A 17745-nucleotide genomic window follows, 5' to 3' on the forward strand; every position below is an offset into this window, starting at 1 on the left:
AAAATTAGTTGTACCTTGATTAAGATGGGAGAGTTTTCGGGAGTATAAATTAATCATGCTATTGTTTTTAATGTTTTGGGCAATTTTCATTTCAGTTCATTGTCTTTAAAATGTTCTTAAAAATAAGTGCACTTGATTGTGTAGCCCAGCTTATGGTGGGTGTCTGTTCCCTAAGCATCTTGTAGAATGGTGGTTCTGAAACTTGGCTTGTGGTAGGAATATGTTATTGGGTTCCTTTAGATTTACGGAGTCAGACTCTTTAGGGGAAAGTGCTGGAATCTTTGCTTTTAAAACAGCCCTTCGATGATTCTGAAACCCCACATGTCCATAGGCACACAAAAAGGCCTTCTATTGAAAAGGATAGAGCTATATAATTTAAATGGAAAGCCTAGTAAGATGAAAGGTATTTATCTGGGAGAATAAATAAAGGGCCTTGTCTTCGTTAGGGTTATCATTGTGCTGAAACACTGTGATCCAAAGCAAGGTGGGGGGAGGAAAGGGCTTATTAGACTTACACTTCCACACTGTAGTCTGTCACTGAAGGAAGCCAGGACGAGAACCTGGAGGCAGGAGCTGATGCAGTGGTCATGGAGGGCTGCTGCTTACTGGCTTGTTCTCCATAGTGTACTCAGCCTGCTTTCTTAGCGAGCCCAGGGGTGGCCCCATGGGCTGGGCCCTCCCACAATAGTCACTAATTAAGAAAATGCCCCACAGGCTAAACTGCAGCCTGATCTTCTGGGCACATTTTATCAGTTGAGGTTCCCATCTCTTAAATGACTGTAGCTTGTATCAAGTTGACATGAAACCAGCACAGGTCCCCTACTTAAAAATGGAAGAGACTATCCACTGGAAACTCCAGAGAGTTAGAAGGCAAGTTGTCTGGGCTTTGGAAATTGGAGGCATCCTAATTAGCTTGAGTATTGCATTTGTTTTCAAAGCAATTTTACTGGGTTGTAGTGTCCCCAAGTTGCTGAATTCTGGGCAGTACTCTTTAACTTGGAAAGCAGCAAAAACAGTTTAGCTTTCTGTGTACCCATTATGATCTGAATGTTTCTGACCTTGCCAGATTCATTATCTTGGCTGACTTCCAGAAATCTACTCCTGTGGCTAGAGCTGAAGAGTTAATATGTGCCTGAGTCTTTTTGGTTTTTGTTTGAGCCAGGGCCTGGCTAGGAGGCCTAGGCTGACCTTGATCTCACTCTGTAGCCCAGGATTGACCTTGTACTCAAGAAGTCTGCGTTGTTGGCTGCTTGAGTTTTTTGAGTAACCTAAATTTTTCAGAAATTCTTTAAACCAGGGACCATATCTGCTTTCCTGTGTCTGACTTCCAGCTGGTGTGCAAGAAACATTGTGAAATCAAGTTCTAGTTGGCCTCTTCTAATTGTTATCACATGTAATCCTGCCTACCGGGCTGAGGGTGTTTTGTAATCATAAGTCTTTGTCAAGCTTCAGAAGGAGAGATGAAGAAACAACAATGTATTAAGATCGTGGCAGCCACCAGGGATGGTGGCACATACCTGTAATCCCAGCCACTTGATTGGCAAAGGGAGGAGGATGACCTTTGACTTTTTGTTTGTTTTTGTTTTCTTTTTAAATAATGGCATCATACCCTTTTACAGCATTTAGTAGGGTCCTGTTTAACCAAATACTGGTGCAGTTGCTTAGTTTCTTCTGGCTCTTAAGCCCCTGGTGGGCTCTGTGAAATCAAAGTTTGAAGAGGGTCTACACTAGAGAACATATCAGAGAAATTGTGCTGGAGAATAGAATCACACCAGAGAGTGTTGTTGGAGGCCGCTTGTTGTTTCCTAGCCGCCCGCCTAGCTTAGACCTGAAATAATCACACAGAAACTATATTAATTAAATCACTGCTTGGCCCATTAGCTCTAGCTTCTTATTGGTTAACTCTTACATATCAATTTAACCCATTTCTATTAATCTGTGTATCACCACGTGGCTGTAGCTTATCTGCAAAGTTTTGGCATCTGTCTCCGGCATATTCCCTCCAGAGCGAATGGGTTCCAAAAAACCAGAACAAACAGCAGGGATAAATCCTGGTCCCACTGCCAGTGGCCCCACAGTCTGCCCCAGCCATACAATTGTCACCCACATTCAGAGGGCCTAGTTTAGTCCCATGATGGTTCCCTTGCTGTTAGGCTGGAGTTGGAAGGCTTACATTAGCTCAGGTAAGCTGTTTCAGTGGGTGTCCCCATCATGGTTTTGACCTCTTTGCTCATATTCTCACTCCTCCCTCTCTTCAACTGGACTTTGGGAGCTCAGCCCAAAGATGGAGAGCAAGGAAAGAGATATCTTGATTGAGGAAGCCATTATGGGGCTAGCAAGAAACCTAGCACTAGTGAAATTCCCAGGAATCCACAAGGATGACCCCAGCTGAGACCCTAAGCAATAGTGGAGAGGGTGCCTGCACTGGCCTAGCCCTGTAGTCAGATTAGTGACTATCTTCAAATGTCGTCATAGAACCTGCATCCAGCAACTGATGGAAGCAGATGCATTGAATCAGGTGATGTTTTTGAATTCATAGAGGTCTAGGCAACTATTTAGGTTGCTGCTAAAAACAATTCAGGAAAAAAATGAGAGCTCTAGAAAGCACTGTTACAGGAGGGAGTAAAGAAGAGCAAGTAGAAGTGATATCATTTAATAGGCACAGTTGCCAGAGCTTAGTGACCAGAAGGATTGACGGTGGTAGTGAAGATGACCTTGGGATTTAATTTTAATTAATTAATTTATTTATTTTAGTTTTTTAAGAGTGGGTTTTACTATGTAGCCCTGACTATCTTGGAACTCACTCTGTAGGCCAGGCTAGCCTTGAACTCATACCTGCCTCTACCTCCTGAGTGTTGGAATTAAAAGTGTGCGCTATCACCAGCTGCTTATTTTTAATTTTAAATGGGGAAAAGGCATGTGTTTAATATGTATATATGTATATATATGATGCCTTCAAATATTTATTATAGTGTGTCTAAATGGAAGTAATTAACTTGTTCATTATTTCATATTTTCCCTTTATTTAAATGTAATCTAAAAATACTGAACTGATAGAAGCAGATAGGAGAATGGTAGCTACCAGTGTCTGGGATTTGGATTGAGGAAGGTTATTGGTTAAAGAATACAAAATTTTAGGAATATATAGTTGGAAAGATCTATTGCATAGTATAGCGATTGTAGTTAATATTGATCTATTATATTTGGGAGTGAATTTCAAATGACCTCAGTTTCTGGTGAGGTTGTCACTATTCCTGAGACACGCTGTAGAGAAAAAAAGGCAGGTGTGAGTGAAAAATGATGAGTTAGATGTTTTTCAGAGATGTAATATATACACATATATGTACATGTATGTACACATATATACATATATACATATATGTGTATACATGTACATATATGTGTATATATACGCACGCACGCGCGCACACACACACATACATATATATTGCATATAGATTGGTATCAATTTGCCTAGCTTTTGCCTAGTGTCTTTTTTAATTTTTTAGTTGAAGGCTTTAGAACTTTTATCTTTGGGAAATTAAGATAAAATCTTGAAACTTGACCTCTTTTAGACTATATGCTTAAGTTTTGACGTCCTCTGAATTTCAGAACTGCATTTACTTTTCAGAAAGGACAGTAAGCTTTTCTGAGTGGGAATGTCTGAGGTTATCGGCCTGCTTACCTTGTAGTACTTTGTATGTAGCATGGACAAAAGATTTAAAATTGCTTTTGTATTTCAGGTAATTCAGAGATGTGTGGGGCCAGCCAGCCTGAGCCTGCTCACCTTCAGAGTCTATGCAGCACCGAAAAAGGACTCACCTCACAAAAATTACATGAAGGTTGATGAGGTAATGTGCTGATACTGTCTGGTGCATAATTAACTTCGGATTTAGTTAGGAGAATTTTTGTAAATTATGTATCAAGATGATAAAAGGTTTGTAGTTTGTTCTACTCTTTGAGGTACTGGATATTAACATATACCCTTATCATACTTAGACAATATTTGAAAGGAAGACATACATTTCCTGAGAGTTTGTTTTCTATGTGGAAAACTTCTGAACTCTGATTTTTCCATAGATGATAGTTGAATGTTGCTAGGAATAGCTCATAGATAGATTTAGTTTTTAGTGGAGAGCTTACTCTATCCCAGATTGTAAGCAAAGCTTACTTTTCCATTTTCTTAGTAAGTACTTATTATTTTATTGAAATTTTTTCGTACAATATATTCTATTCACTGTTTTCCCTCCCCCAACTCCTCCCAGATCCTTTCCTTCTTCCCACCCATCCAACTCCACACTTCTCTTTCCTGAGAAGACAAGTAGGCAACAAAAGTCCAAGTGAACTATAATTAAAAACAGCAAAGAAAAACCAGTCTCTCTCCATAAAACCAAAATCAGAAACCATAATATACAAGCAAAAGGCCAGTAAAACAGAAAAATGACCAAATGAAACAATATGGGACAAAAGTCTATAAAAATATCATTGAGTTTATTTAATTTTATTTTGTGTTGGTCATCTACTGCAAGGCATGGGACCTGCCCTTAAGTGTGTTTAATCCTCAGTGAGACTCCATTGGAGAGAACTAATTTTTTCTTTGCAAGAGGTAGTCAGTTGGAGATAGCTTCTTGGTTAGGGATGGGGGCCTGTGTCTACTTCCTTCTCTCAGCTTGAACTTGTGCAGGCCCTATGTGTAATGGATTATTAAAAATGCTGCTGGATCCCTGGCTGTGGCAAGCAGCAGAAATGCTGCAGGTCCCCAAGCGGCGGCAGGCAGCAGGCCATGTGGTGGCAGGCATGGGGCAGCGGGTCCCGAGATAAGATCCCAGGCAGGGACGGCATGAGCAGCTGGTGAGAGACAGATGGATAGGCATGCCATTGGATATTTATTTAGTGGTTATGGAAGGGAGGGGAGAAAGGGAGAAGAGCAGAGAGAGGGACAGAGAGAGAGAGGAGAGAGAGAGAGGGGGAAGCGGCCTCTCTGAGAGGGAGATGGAAAAGAGAGAGAACTGAGGCTGGAAGCTAAAGATCAGCCTGTCTCAGCAGATGGAGGAGGGAATGGGCATGGCTTGTGTCTTAAAGAGACAGAACAATCATTACACTATGCATGCCGAATTGATGTGTGCTTCAGTCATAAAGTGTCTGAAAGACACTGTTTCTTGGAATCCTCCATCCCCTCTGGCTCTTACTGCTTTCCTCTTCTGTATGTGTCCCAGAGCCCTGAGAGGAGGGGTTTGGAGAAGACATCCCATTTAGGACTGAGGGTTCCAAAATCTTTCCCTCTCTGCACATTGTCTAGTTGTGGGGCTCTGGACGACTCACTTTTCAGAGGGCCTGCCTGAGTCTGGACTGATTATCAAGCTAAGAAAACTTTTCACATTTTTCTTTCAAAGGATTTAAATGCCTGGGTTCTTTCTGGTTCCTAGCAAGATTAGAGATGCTTAAATAAATATTTGTATATAATAGATCAATGAACTAAGACATCCTCTCTCCATTATTTATATTCTTTTTTCCTGTACCTCACAGTAATTATTTGGATTTTTTATTTTATTCAATTTCTGTTACCTTGTAGTAAAGTGATGTACAAAAGTCACTAGTGGCCCGGCAAGATTTCCTGAATGGTGTTTATGTGAAGCTTGTTAGTGGCCCTTTTCCTTTCCTCTCCTCTCAGGCTTTAGAACTAGTAGTGCCTACTGAGAAGACTCTTCTAGGTGACTTTCTAGTGGATTTGCTCACCTGCTTTGGTCAGTAGCAATCTGATATTTGATTCAGGTAGCTAGTTATTCAGTTCATCTCAGCTTTTTTCTTAAGAAAACAAAACAAAACTCTAGGGCTGATAATATGACTCAGTTATAATAAAAACATTTGCTGCCAAGCTGGATGACATAGTTTGATCCCTGAGACCCACATGGTAGGAGAAACCTGACTCAGAAAGTTGTCTTCAGACTGCCACAATGTGCCATGACTCCCGGAAAGCTGTTTCAGACTGCTACACATGCACCATGACCTTTGCCCTCCCCGCAAATAAACCTCCATTCACTCTTCAGAGCAGTAGGATGTTTGCCACTTGAAGTTTGAGGTAAAGTACCAGTTACCACTCTGTAAAGTGGATCAAGGGGACTGGAGGTGCTTGCTTGTGTGTGTAAGGCCCTAAGTTCAATAATTACTCCACACTACCAAAACAAAACAATAGATAGAGTAGATGGGAGAAGACAGGGCCCTTTGTAGTCCCGCCTTCTTGTCCTTATCCTTACTGAGTGAACAAGGTACAAAGATCATCTGAAGTAAAGTTAGAGGTTGCGTACAACCCTGAAGGTAACTAATTTATAAATTATTAGTGATGCTAACCTATAAAATTGATCATGTTACACGATCTCATAGCATATACTTTTTTGTTTTTAATATGTGTAGCTTTCACTCTACTCAGTTCCTGAGGGTCAATCTAAATATGTGGAGGAGCCAAGGACTCAACTTGAAGAAAACTTCTCGCAACTCCGACATCATTGTGAGCCATATACAAGTTGGTGTCAGGTACAGCTACTTAAGAGTTAATAGTGAAAAGTCTGTTGGTTGTATGTTTGAATTTTTAGTTTCATTATTTAGTGATTAATTTCTATTTACTTATTTATTTATTTGAGGTTCTTAGGACCTCACTCTGTAGGGTTGGCCTGGAATTTACTGCATTGTCCTCAGATTGGCTGGTGATCTTCCTGCCTCACTGACCAGCATAGGTGCTGGAATTACAGATGTAAGCCATCATGCCCAGCCCTGACTGCATGTTTTTAGAAAAAGGTGTAATAGTGAGTCCTAAGTGTCTAACGTATAAGTGTTCTTCAGTTCTAACCAGAGAGCAGATACAGTGAGATCTGGCATCCTGGTGGCGGCAAGGGGGATTTCCCTCGCACCAGACTGGAGAGCAGAGGGCAAATAATTACCTTGTTGGTTTATAGTATAAAGTGAAAACATGGGACATTAATTGAAAGAAATGAATATAACGTAAAAATGTATATCAAAATTGTGATGATGGCCTGGTGAGATGACTCAGTTACTGAGTGAGGACCTGAGTTCAGGCCCCAGTATCCACTAAAAGGTAGGTGTGGTGGCATATACTTGCAATCTCAGTGATAGGGTAACAGTTTGGTAGATCCCTGGAGCTCACTGGCCAGCCAACCTAGCCTAATCAGCAAGACCCAGGTCCCAGTGAGAGGTTCCATCTTAATATAAAACAAGGTAGATGGCTCCGGAGGAAAGAAACCCACGGCTGACTTTGTGTGGCTTCCTCACAATATGTGCACACACATGTGTGAATGAATACCTGTATCCAAACTTGCACTCACACACAGGTAAGACAAACCTGTATACACACCACATACTTGTACACGCTTATCATGTACATACATCCAGAAAATTGGGATTTCTATCTCCCTCTAGAAACTACAAACCCCTATAGGCTGAGCATCCCTAATCCAAGATTATTTTGGATTTGAATTTTCACACTAGGGCTGCTCAATCTATAAATCCAAAAAACTTAAGAAGCCAAAAACTCTTGAAACCAGCAAACATCTGTTCCCATATATTTCAGATAAGGCCTACTCATACAGGCATGAGTACCCAAGTGGTGGTGGCGCACGCCTTTAATCCCAGCACTCTGGAGGCAGAGGCAGGCGGATCTCTGTGAGGTCTGAGGTTTGCATGGTCTATATAGTTCTAGGGCAGCCAGGGCGACACAGAGAGATCCTGTCTCAAAAACAAACAAGTAAGGAAAAACCAACCAACCAAACAAAAAATGTTAGGCATGACTATAGAGTGTTTGAGTGCTGTAATAGAAGGTAGATATCATAATAAGGTAGAATTATATGTTGGAGTACTGAACGGTTCACTCCAGTAACCAAACTACTGTAAGTATAGATTGGCTCTGTCCTTCCTTGCTCATGTTTTAGGTTCCAGGCATTTGTTGTTTTAGAAAATGAATGTAATCTGATTTTAAAACACTGAAACCAAAGTCTGTAATCTATCGCCGGCTGTAGGCTTTGATACATATTTGCTCTACCTGATCTTGGTTTTGAAAAGGAAGGAAAAACGAATAAACTAATGCATATGTGTACAAGATGATCCAGATTTATTTTAACTGAGATCTGAAAATTCAATTTTTATTTAGGACTTTCTGTAAAAATTTAAATTTCATTAATTATGCTGTTGCTGAACACAGCTGAGGACAAAAAAGCCCAGGAGCTCTGTCACCAATGCTGCACACACATCCTACCGCTGAGCTAGTCCGCAGCCTAGTTTGTTCTGTAATAAAAGCAGTTTGTCGGTGGTGGCACATGCCTATGACCCCAACACTAAAGATGCTGAAGCAGGATGGTTGCTGCAAGGTTGAAGCCTGCCTGGGCTATGTAAGGAGACCCTGTCTTAGGAAAAAAGTACTTTGTCTGTTTGCCTTTCAATCTGAGTTCGTTTTTAGTACTTTTTTTCTGTGATACTCAGTGCAACAAAATATCTGTCGACTCATATGCTAGATATCAACATGCTTATTTTAGTACTGATAAATGGGAAAATTTTCTTGTAATTAGGATGGCTTTATTAGGTACACTGATTTCTTTATGAAGAGAAATATTTCTAATTTCTGGCCTTTTAAAAAATTTTTAGATCAGAAAATTTCTTGTTCTTTCTTGAAAATGGCAAGATGATTAGTCCAGCAAAAGAAATAGACTGTCCCTCTAGACTTTGACATGTAGTTTTTTTCTGTTTTTAAAAAGATTCATTTTATTATTTGTGTGTGTGTGTGTGCATATTATGTGCACCTGTGAGAGTGTCTGCACACATGGAGGCCAGAGAGAGCATCAGATTGCTCAGAGCTGGAGTTATAGGTGTTTTGGGGATAGCTAACTTGTTATGTGGGTGCTGGGATCTGAACTCCAGACTTCATGCCTGTACCACAAGTGTTCTTAACAACTGAGCCATATGTCTAGCCCTCTGTTTTTTTCTTCTTATAGATGGAAAAAGGTATAGTCAACATTTAAAACATAGTTAATTTTTTTATTGCTTTTATTGAGCTATATATTTTTCTTCGCTTCCCTCCCTTCCTCTCCCCATCTCTTCTACCTTCTCCCATGGTCTCCATGCTCCCAATTTACTTAAGAGATCTTGTCTAAAAAATAGTTGATTTATAATGAAGTGATGTTAGTTCTTTACATCCTCCTCCATATTCAACATTTGGGACTGCACTTACAGATAGCTGTGAGCCACTGTGCAGGTCCTGGCAATCAAACCCATTGCTCCAGCCTATGTATAATCCATTTTATTATTTACACTTTTATTTTGTTTGGGGGTGGGGACTTATATATTTGTTTGCTGGCCAGAGCTAGTGATGAAACTCAGTTCCTTACTCATGCTAGGTAAGCACTTTGCCACTGAGGTACATCTCTAGCTCCTCAAAACCATTGTATTGTTAGGAGAATGATGATAAGTTTGTTTACTTTAGGATTGGGATGTCTTTTTAAAATTGAGTTATCAACTCATTGGTCTCAGTAAAGCTGCCCATTCCTGCTTCAAAGAAGCATTTTCCAAATGTAGGCTCTAAAAGTATTGCAAATCATAAAATAGACTTAATTTGAAAGATGGTGTTAATAACCTCATGGGGAAAGGATCACCTCTGATTACCAAGAATATCAATTTTGTCTTATTTTAGGATTTTTTTTGTCATGTGTGTATCTGTGTCTACGTGTGTGGCTATGTGCACCTGCCTTCAGATGCCTGTGAGGAACAGAGGCATTGCGTCCTCCTAGAGCTTGAATTACGTAGTTGTCAGCCACTTGACATGGGTGTTGGGAATTGAACTCTTGTCCTCTGCAAAACAAGTGTTCTCTTAACCATTGAGCTATCTCTCTAGCCACTCAATTTTCTGTCTTCTTATTTCCTTCAGTCTTAGGAGTGAGAAGAGTAGGTTGTCAAGCCATGTTACTTCAAGTCTTTGCTTCCCATGACAGTAGTAAAGCATGCTGATGACCAGGCTCCTACTGAAAGGAAAATGACAGAAGAGAAAAGAAAGCAGTAAAACTGAAAGTAGATCCCTTAGTTTAAAAACTTAAAACTTAAGGTGTAGCTCAATGGTAGCGTATATGCTTATAGCCTGCTGGAGGCCCCAGATTTATCCCTCGTACAGTGTTAATAATGGAAATTTATTCAGTAAAGAAAAGTATATTTATTCTGCTACTTTCCAATTGACAAATCCTATTCATTCTTTTTCTTTTTATCTTCTTAGGAAATATACTCCCATACTAAACCCAAGGTGGAACGCTTCGTCCAGTGGGGAATAGGTAAGCTGAGTTTTAATTAGGCATAATCAGTTACTTCATCCTATTGAACTACTGAACTGGGTTTTCATGAATAGGTGCTGGAGACCATAGAGTCATTGAAATTGAATGGAGAATTTAGAGCTATGTAGATGGTTTCTGGAAGACAATCTATGCTTGAATCTGGTTTCATAGTAGTAGTTCATGAATCTCTACAGTGTTATTAGGATTGTTGGGCCCTGAATTAAAAAAAAATGTTCAGGGCTTGGGATGTAGTTCAGTAACAGAATGTTTTCTTAGCATCTGTGAGGTCAGTGCTAAAAAAAAAAAAATACGTGCTTATTCCTCACAAGATTTTCTGAATCATGGTAATTCATTAGCTGTCATTAATAAATGTTGCGTAGGCCAGGCGTGGTGATGCATGCCTTTAATCCCAGTACTCAGGAGGCAGAGGCAGAGGCAGAGGCAGATGGAACTCTGCAATTTCAAGGGAGCCTATTCTACATAGTGAGCTCTAGGGCAGCCAGAACTATGTAGAGAGATCCTGTCCCCCGTCTCTCCCCCCCTCAAAAGCAAAAAACCAAGACAAAAAACTTTAAAAAGAGGGTGTACAAATCTAGCTGCAGGAAGGAACTGAGCTTCTATTCTCTTTAGGGCATCTCAGCATATTAGGGTCTTGCATTCCCAGGGGTTTGCTCTCACGGTGGAATAAGACTGAGGTTACTCTTACTGATAACCTGTCATTTCCCACTGATTAATGGCAGCTGGCATTATTTGAGATATTCGTTTTTCGCCTTCTGAACACAGAGTTACTACAAAGACTCTTAGGAAGAAGCATTCCATTATGCCAAGACAGTGAGTCCATTTTACAGCAGTCACAGCTAAGGCACTTAGCCAGAACAAGCTAGGCTTTGGCTTCAGGTGCTGTCTTAAAACATGCCTAAGTAATCCACCATGAAGGAACATATATTCTGTGTGGGGAGAATATATTCACATGAATGCTGAAATACAAGGTGCCTGAGGATGAGATAGCAAGGGTGGTATGGAGAATAGCATCTGATGGTACTTCAGAGGAGGCAGGGTCTATGCCAATGAGTTTAGGATGAGCTTTCCAGACGAGACAGTGCTCTCATTCGCTGTGAGACTGGCCCCATAGAGAGGAGAGGAGACATCATGCAAATCCAAGTCTGAAGACATAGCTAGACATGGCAAATAAGGTCTGTGTTGTCTTATTTATCACAGAGTAGGCCTACTGCTCTGTTTATTATTCAGTTATTAAATTCTGTTACCACCAAGAGTGGCTATTTATTTCCAGCATCAGCTTTGTTCTGATTTGCTTTTTATTGCTGTGACAAAACACCATGACCAAAAGCAAGCTGGGGAGGAAAGGGTTTATTCCAGTTTAGAGTTTATCTTACAGCCCATCATGGAGGAAGTCAGGACAGGAACTAAAGCAGAGACCATGGAGGAATGCTACTTACTGGCTTGTTCCCCTTGGCTTGCCCAGCCTGCTTTCTTTTCTTTTTTTTCACACTAATGCAATTTTTTTCTTTCGTTGAAAATAGATTTTTATTCACATAATATATCCTGACTGCAGTCTCCCCTCCTCTGCTCTCAGTTCCTCCCACAGCTCTTTCCATCTGTATCCGCTCCCTTCCTGTCTAATTAGAAAACAAAAGGCTTCTGAGAGATACTAAAATATAAGATAAGATAAAACGAAAACTGACACACTGGAATTTGACAAAACAAACAGAAGGAAAAGTGCCCAAAAGAAGGCACAAGAATCAGAGGCCCACTTGTTTGCACACTTAGGAATACCATGAAAACAGTAAACTGGAAGCCATGATAATATATGCACAAAGCACCTGGTGCAGACCCATTCAGGCCCTGTGCATGCTGCTTCAGTCTCTGTGGGTCCATGGAACTTTGCTCATGCTGATTTAGAGAACCTTGTTTCCTTGATGTTCTCCATCCTCTCTGGCTTTTATACTCATGCCTCCTCTTCTGTGGGGCTCTCTGAGCCTTGAGAGGAGGGATTTGATAGAGACTTCCCGTTTAGGACTGTGTGTTCCAAGGTTTCTCATTCAGTTTGCTTTCTTAGAGCACCCTGGGCCACTTTCTCATGAGTTGCTCTACCCCCAATGAGATGGGCCCTCCCACATCATCACTCACCAGTCAAGAAAATGCCCTATAGACTTGCCTACAAGCCATTCTGAGTGAGTCTTTTTTTTTTTGGTTTTTCAAGACAGGGTTTATCTGTAGTTTCTAGAGCCTGTCCTGGAACTAGCTCTTGTAGACCAGGCTGGCCTCGAACTCAGAGATCTGCCTGCCTCTGCCTCCCGAGTGCTGGGATTAAAGGTGTGCGCCACCACCGCTCGGCTGAGTCATTTTCTTAATTGAGGTTCCTCTTGCCAGATGGCCCTTGCTTGTGTCAAGTTGACAAGAACCTAGCCAGTACAAAATTTCCTCCATTATCTAAATGTATTGTTCTTGAGTTCAAATAATGAGTTTAGATGCCAAAGGATGCTTGCTTTTCTGAGTTGAATGTGTTTGGTTCCCGAAAGAATGTGCTGAAAAGAAGCATATTGGCACAGTTGGCCCTGGGGGTGTGTATTCATAATCCCATCACTCAGAAGGTGAAGCAGGATTGTCAGTTCCAGGCCTGTTTGGGATACAAAGTGTGTGCCACATAACAAGACTGTCTTTAAAATGTGTGGTCTGGCTTGCTAAAACACACCTCTAATTCCAACACTTGGGAGGTGAGGTTGGATGATCATGAATCATGAGTTCAAGGCCACTCCATACTAAATGAAACCAGACTTAAAAAAAAAAACAAACAGATGTTGGTTAGCAGAAAGTAAAGGGTGTGTGGTTGGGAAACATTGGGTACTATATGTTCTAGTTATGTATGAGACTTTTGTTTTTGGTTTTAATGAGTAATTTATGGAGTTATTTCCTAATCTGATTCTATTGTAGACAACTATGAATATCTCCAAAACGCACCTCCTGGATTTTTCCCAAGACTTGGTGTTATTGGTTTTGCTGGTTTTGTTGGACTCCTTTTTGCTAGAGGTAGGTGCAGTTTATGTAGGTTTATTCCCCAGTCAGTTTATACGGGATATATGTTAGGTTCTTTATCTATATTAATAGTTTCCTGATTAGTTGGTTCCTGAATGTGAACTTCTTAACATATAATTCATTTCCTTGTTCATCCCATTTCATTTGATTTTAAACATATGTAGAAATTGTATACTCTTGGTAAGAAAAATAAATTAGTTATACTTAATAAGCACATCTGCCAGTTCAAATATCTGTCGCTCTTTGGTACAGAAAGAGTAAACAAAGTGTTTCACGCCTGAGAAACTAAATGTTTCAGCTGTTGCGGCCAGGCTGTTAATCACAGCAAGTAGACAGTGATTTGGTAGTTTATTAACAGGTGTCACACCTTCAGTTAGTGATGATATAAAAACTTTAAAAATGCTTAAAATGAAAGAACCTAGTAAGTATCCCCGAATATTACTGTAGGGACTGGGACATCTAGCTTTGGCAGAATGCTTGCCTGGCGTGCTTGAGGCCCTAGGCCCTATCCCAAGCACAGGAAAATACCACTCTGTTCTGCTGCTGCATCACAGAATGGTAATAAAAGGCTTCTCTATGAAGAGATTATTTTTTATGATCTATATGAAATTTTACTAGTTGTAAAATAAATGTTTATGACATAAAATGCAGATATTATGAAAATTTCAGTTAGAAGCCTGGTGTGACAGTTCACACCTGTAATTCTAGCATTCAGGAGGATGAGGCAAGATTACCTTACGACCAATCTGGGCTACATAGTGAGTTCCAGGCCAGCCTGGCCTACAGAGTGAGATTCTCTCTTAAACAAGCACAACAAACAAAAATTCAAAATAGAAATATCCCAGCAAAGAGCTCTAATCTGACCACCATAAAAGAGAGAGGGGCCTAGTTTTCTAGCGGTTGCTCTGATTTGAGACCTTTTCCCTCTGTGCTTCAGGTATATCTTAGAGTCAGGAGGGTGACCACCACACTGGTGCCCCCTTGGTTCACCTGAGGAGAAAAGTCCTGTGCATTTTCCTGACTCATCCTCTACCAGTTTGTTTCCACTTGGTTGTCAGGTTTCTCCAAAGCTCGTATCCTGCTGATTGTTGTATGTAGTGCACTTTCCCCTAGTTCTATATCGGCCTGTAACCTGGCCTGAGACTAACACACGGTTGTCATGGACTTTTCATACTCAGTATGGAGCCCTGTTTTCTGGGCTTCTATGTCACCTTCTCCTTGGTGTATTCAGCCATGTTGTTGAAGTACGTGCCTAAGTTGCTTTAAAATAATTACATGTGAGAGGCAAACTTTTAACACTTTATATGTCTGTTCCTCATGATGACAGTTTAGATAGCTTGGAGTTCTTTTCCATCCAAACTAGCATCTGGCATGGCAGATGGCAGAGTATCCAGTCTGGATACTTGTTGCTTCTCTTTTTTTTTTTTAAAAAAAATAATTCTTGGAAAATTTGAGGATTTCCAGTGCTCTGAATTTCTATGGCATGGTGACTACACACAGATACTTTTAGCCTTTGGTGGTGTGCCTTCTTTAGTTCCAGTGATCTGTATCTGCTTTTTCTTTTGAGGATTCTCTTTCTTTTTCCTCCCTGAATTCTTTTAATTAATAGTTGAGTTCTTTCTAAATGCCCGTAATGTGTCTTATGTTTTCTTGTTCTTTCTTTTTCAGTCTTTATTTTCCCTTGGTCATGTCCATGAGGTCTTGTTCTCTGGGTGTTCGTTTTTATGTTGAACTTTGCTTTCTGGTAGTGTAGTAGCTTCTTCTGTTGATTTCATGACACCTAACAGGTTTAACTTTCTTTGTAAAGTTCTGTTGCCTGTTGGGTCATCTTTATTTTCCTCTTGCTTGTCTTGGTCTTTCTCTTTTATGTTGCAGGCTCTCCTCCAATGTCTGCTGATCCCTTGTTGTCCAGTCATGTTTCTGTATAAGGCAATTGAAATGCTAGTAAGAATTTTGTGTATAGATTTGGCTTGCTGGTAGGCAGGTTCTATGTTAGGGTAAGTTGGATGGGAGTTGGCTTTGTATGGAGAGGTCTTTATTCTTAAGCACTAACATTGGTGTGTGTGTGTGTGTGTGTGTGTGTGTGTGTGTATGTATGTGCGCGCGCGCACGCGTGCAATATTGGTTCTCAGCATAAAATTCATGATTTATTTGTTTTAGTGAGACTTTGCCTCTGTTTTTAAAATTGCCTGCCATGACACCCAGGAGCAAGTTTGCACTGGGATGGCATGGAGGGAAAGGCCAGGACTTGTATGTCTTCCTGTCTTGCTTCCTGGTTGCCCACTCTATTGCCCATAGTCATTCCTGTCTGTATCTGTGGAAGATATGCTCTCTCCTTTGCCACACATCCCTTCTTCAAGACAATACCAACTGGTCTTTCATTTCCATTCATACTTTTTAAAATTGGGGTGTGTGTGTGTGTGTGTGTGTGTGTGTGTGTGTGTGTGTGTGGTCAACCTGGGACCTCATGCATGCCAGACAAGTTCTCTGCCAACTGTGCTATATTCCTAGCAGTTAATACTTTTTTGTGGTTTGTGGTCCTGGAAATGAAACCAAGGGCTTTCCTTAGGCTAAAGCAAGTAATCTACCACTGTTCTTCATCCCCATCCTGGATGATTTATATGCCAGTGCCCCCTCTACACATTTTCTCTTCTTTATGGGATTTCTGATCTGTGTTTTATTTTCTTACTGCTGCTTTAATGAAAACTCAGGAAGGAGAGGAAAGGAACAGTTGTCTTTCATGTTTAAATAGGAAGATGATCAGTTTGTTTTAAAAAAAATCAAACCCTAGAAGCAAAAGTACTGTTTTTTAAAATTTTTTTCTGGTTTCCTTAGAAATGATGTTCTCAAGTTGGGTGTGCAGGTAGTCCTAACACTAATCCCCACCCCTCTGATCTTACCACATAGCAGGCAGAGGCAGAAATATCACAAGTTTAAGACTAGTCTGGGCTACATAGTGAGACCATCTCAAAAAGCAAAATGAATCCAGAAAAGCAAGGCAGCACAAACGAACAAAACCTGGAAAAAGGCAGAGCAGTACATACCTGTAGGCCAACTTAGGCTACATTGCCTTAATAGTTATTTTTTGATTATTTTGGAGACAGGGTTTCTCTGTGTAGCTCTGGTTGTTCTGGAACTCACTCTGTAGATCAGGCTGGCCTCGAACTCAGAGATCCACCTGCCTCTGTCTCCTGAGTGCTGGGATTAAAGGTGTGCATCTGCCACCACCACCTAACACCTTAATAATTAATAAATGGTGACTCTATTGAAATACTTGTTGAGTGAAGGAAGTCAGTCACAAAGGATCACACTTTATATGACTCCGTGTATATGAAATTGCCAGAGTAGGCAAATCATAGAGATTGAAAATAGGTTTCTCTCAGCCTTATGTGATTGTTGGTAGGAATGGGGGATATTGCTGGCTGACTAGCTTCTGCCAGCTTGCTTGCTTGCTTGCTTGCTTCCTCCCTCCCTCCCTCCCTCCCTCTCTCTCTCCTCTTCTTCCTACCTTTCTTTCATCGTTTCTTACTGCTGGGGATTTCAGGACCTTGTGCATGCTAAGCATGTGTTTTACCATCAAAGGTTTCTTTTGAGAATATCAGAGTGGATTGTGATGATGGTTACATAGATTTGTGAATATACTAAGTCGTTATAGTTTGAACTTTAAATGGGTGAAATGTATAATTATGTCACAAAACCCTAAAGACGTAGTGATTCATTTTGTTGTATGTACTATTAAGTAATATTTCAATTTATGGTCAAAGAAATCTTGTTTGGCATTAAAAGTATAACATAAATTGTGTATCAAATCATCTGATAGTGTACCACTTTTTAATCGATCAGGTTCAAAACTAAAGAAGCTGGTGTATCCTCCTTTTTTCATGGGATTAGGTGCCTCTGTCTATTACCCACAACAAGCCATCACCTTTGCCCAGGTAAGTGAGACCCAGGAAGCAAGGATGGTCTTCATTCCTGCTTCTGTGCGCCTGGGAGCTCCACTGGCTTAGTTTATTTTGCAGTTCTTATTACACCAAACTGAGAATTATTTCTTCGCCAACTTAAAATTTGTGTCTCCTCACTGTTTACCTCAGTAGCAGCCTTCCTTCCAGTAATGTCAATCTTCAGAGAACGCATCCTAATTTGAATAGTAATCCAGGAAAATTTAAGATACCATTTGTATACTTATGCAGAAGTCTAAAGACTCAGTGTCTCAGTCTGATAATTACAGGCCACTTTCAGCCTGCTTTTCCTGGCATTGTTGGCACCGACTGCGCTCTGGCCTCCGTGCTCTTCCCTGGTATTGCTGCCCTACTCACTTTCCCAATGGCAACATGAAGTGCCCTATTTGCGGTTCTCAATTATTTACTGTCTT

At 40.6% G+C, this 17745-nt stretch overlaps 1 protein-coding gene across 3 annotated transcripts in view; it reads left to right on the forward strand.

Moving 5' to 3' along the window:
• Apoo (apolipoprotein O) overlaps positions 1–17745 on the forward strand; it is a 52028-nt gene that overhangs the window by 17548 nt on the left and 16735 nt on the right. For 2 of the 3 annotated variants that reach the window (XM_038317366.1, XM_038317367.1), the window contains exons 2-6: positions 3744–3851; positions 6412–6531; positions 10265–10319; positions 13272–13367; positions 17217–17308. In XM_038317366.1, coding sequence (XP_038173294.1) covers positions 3744–3851; positions 6412–6531; positions 10265–10319; positions 13272–13367; positions 17217–17308 — 471 coding nt within the window. The remainder of the gene's footprint in view (positions 1–3743; positions 3852–6411; positions 6532–10264; positions 10320–13271; positions 13368–17216; positions 17309–17745) is intronic. The other variant, XM_038317368.1, reaches the window with a different exon arrangement.

This window comes from Arvicola amphibius, chromosome X (assembly GCF_903992535.2).
Source record: "Arvicola amphibius chromosome X, mArvAmp1.2, whole genome shotgun sequence".
In the NCBI taxonomy this organism is placed as follows: Eukaryota; Metazoa; Chordata; class Mammalia; order Rodentia; family Cricetidae; genus Arvicola; species Arvicola amphibius.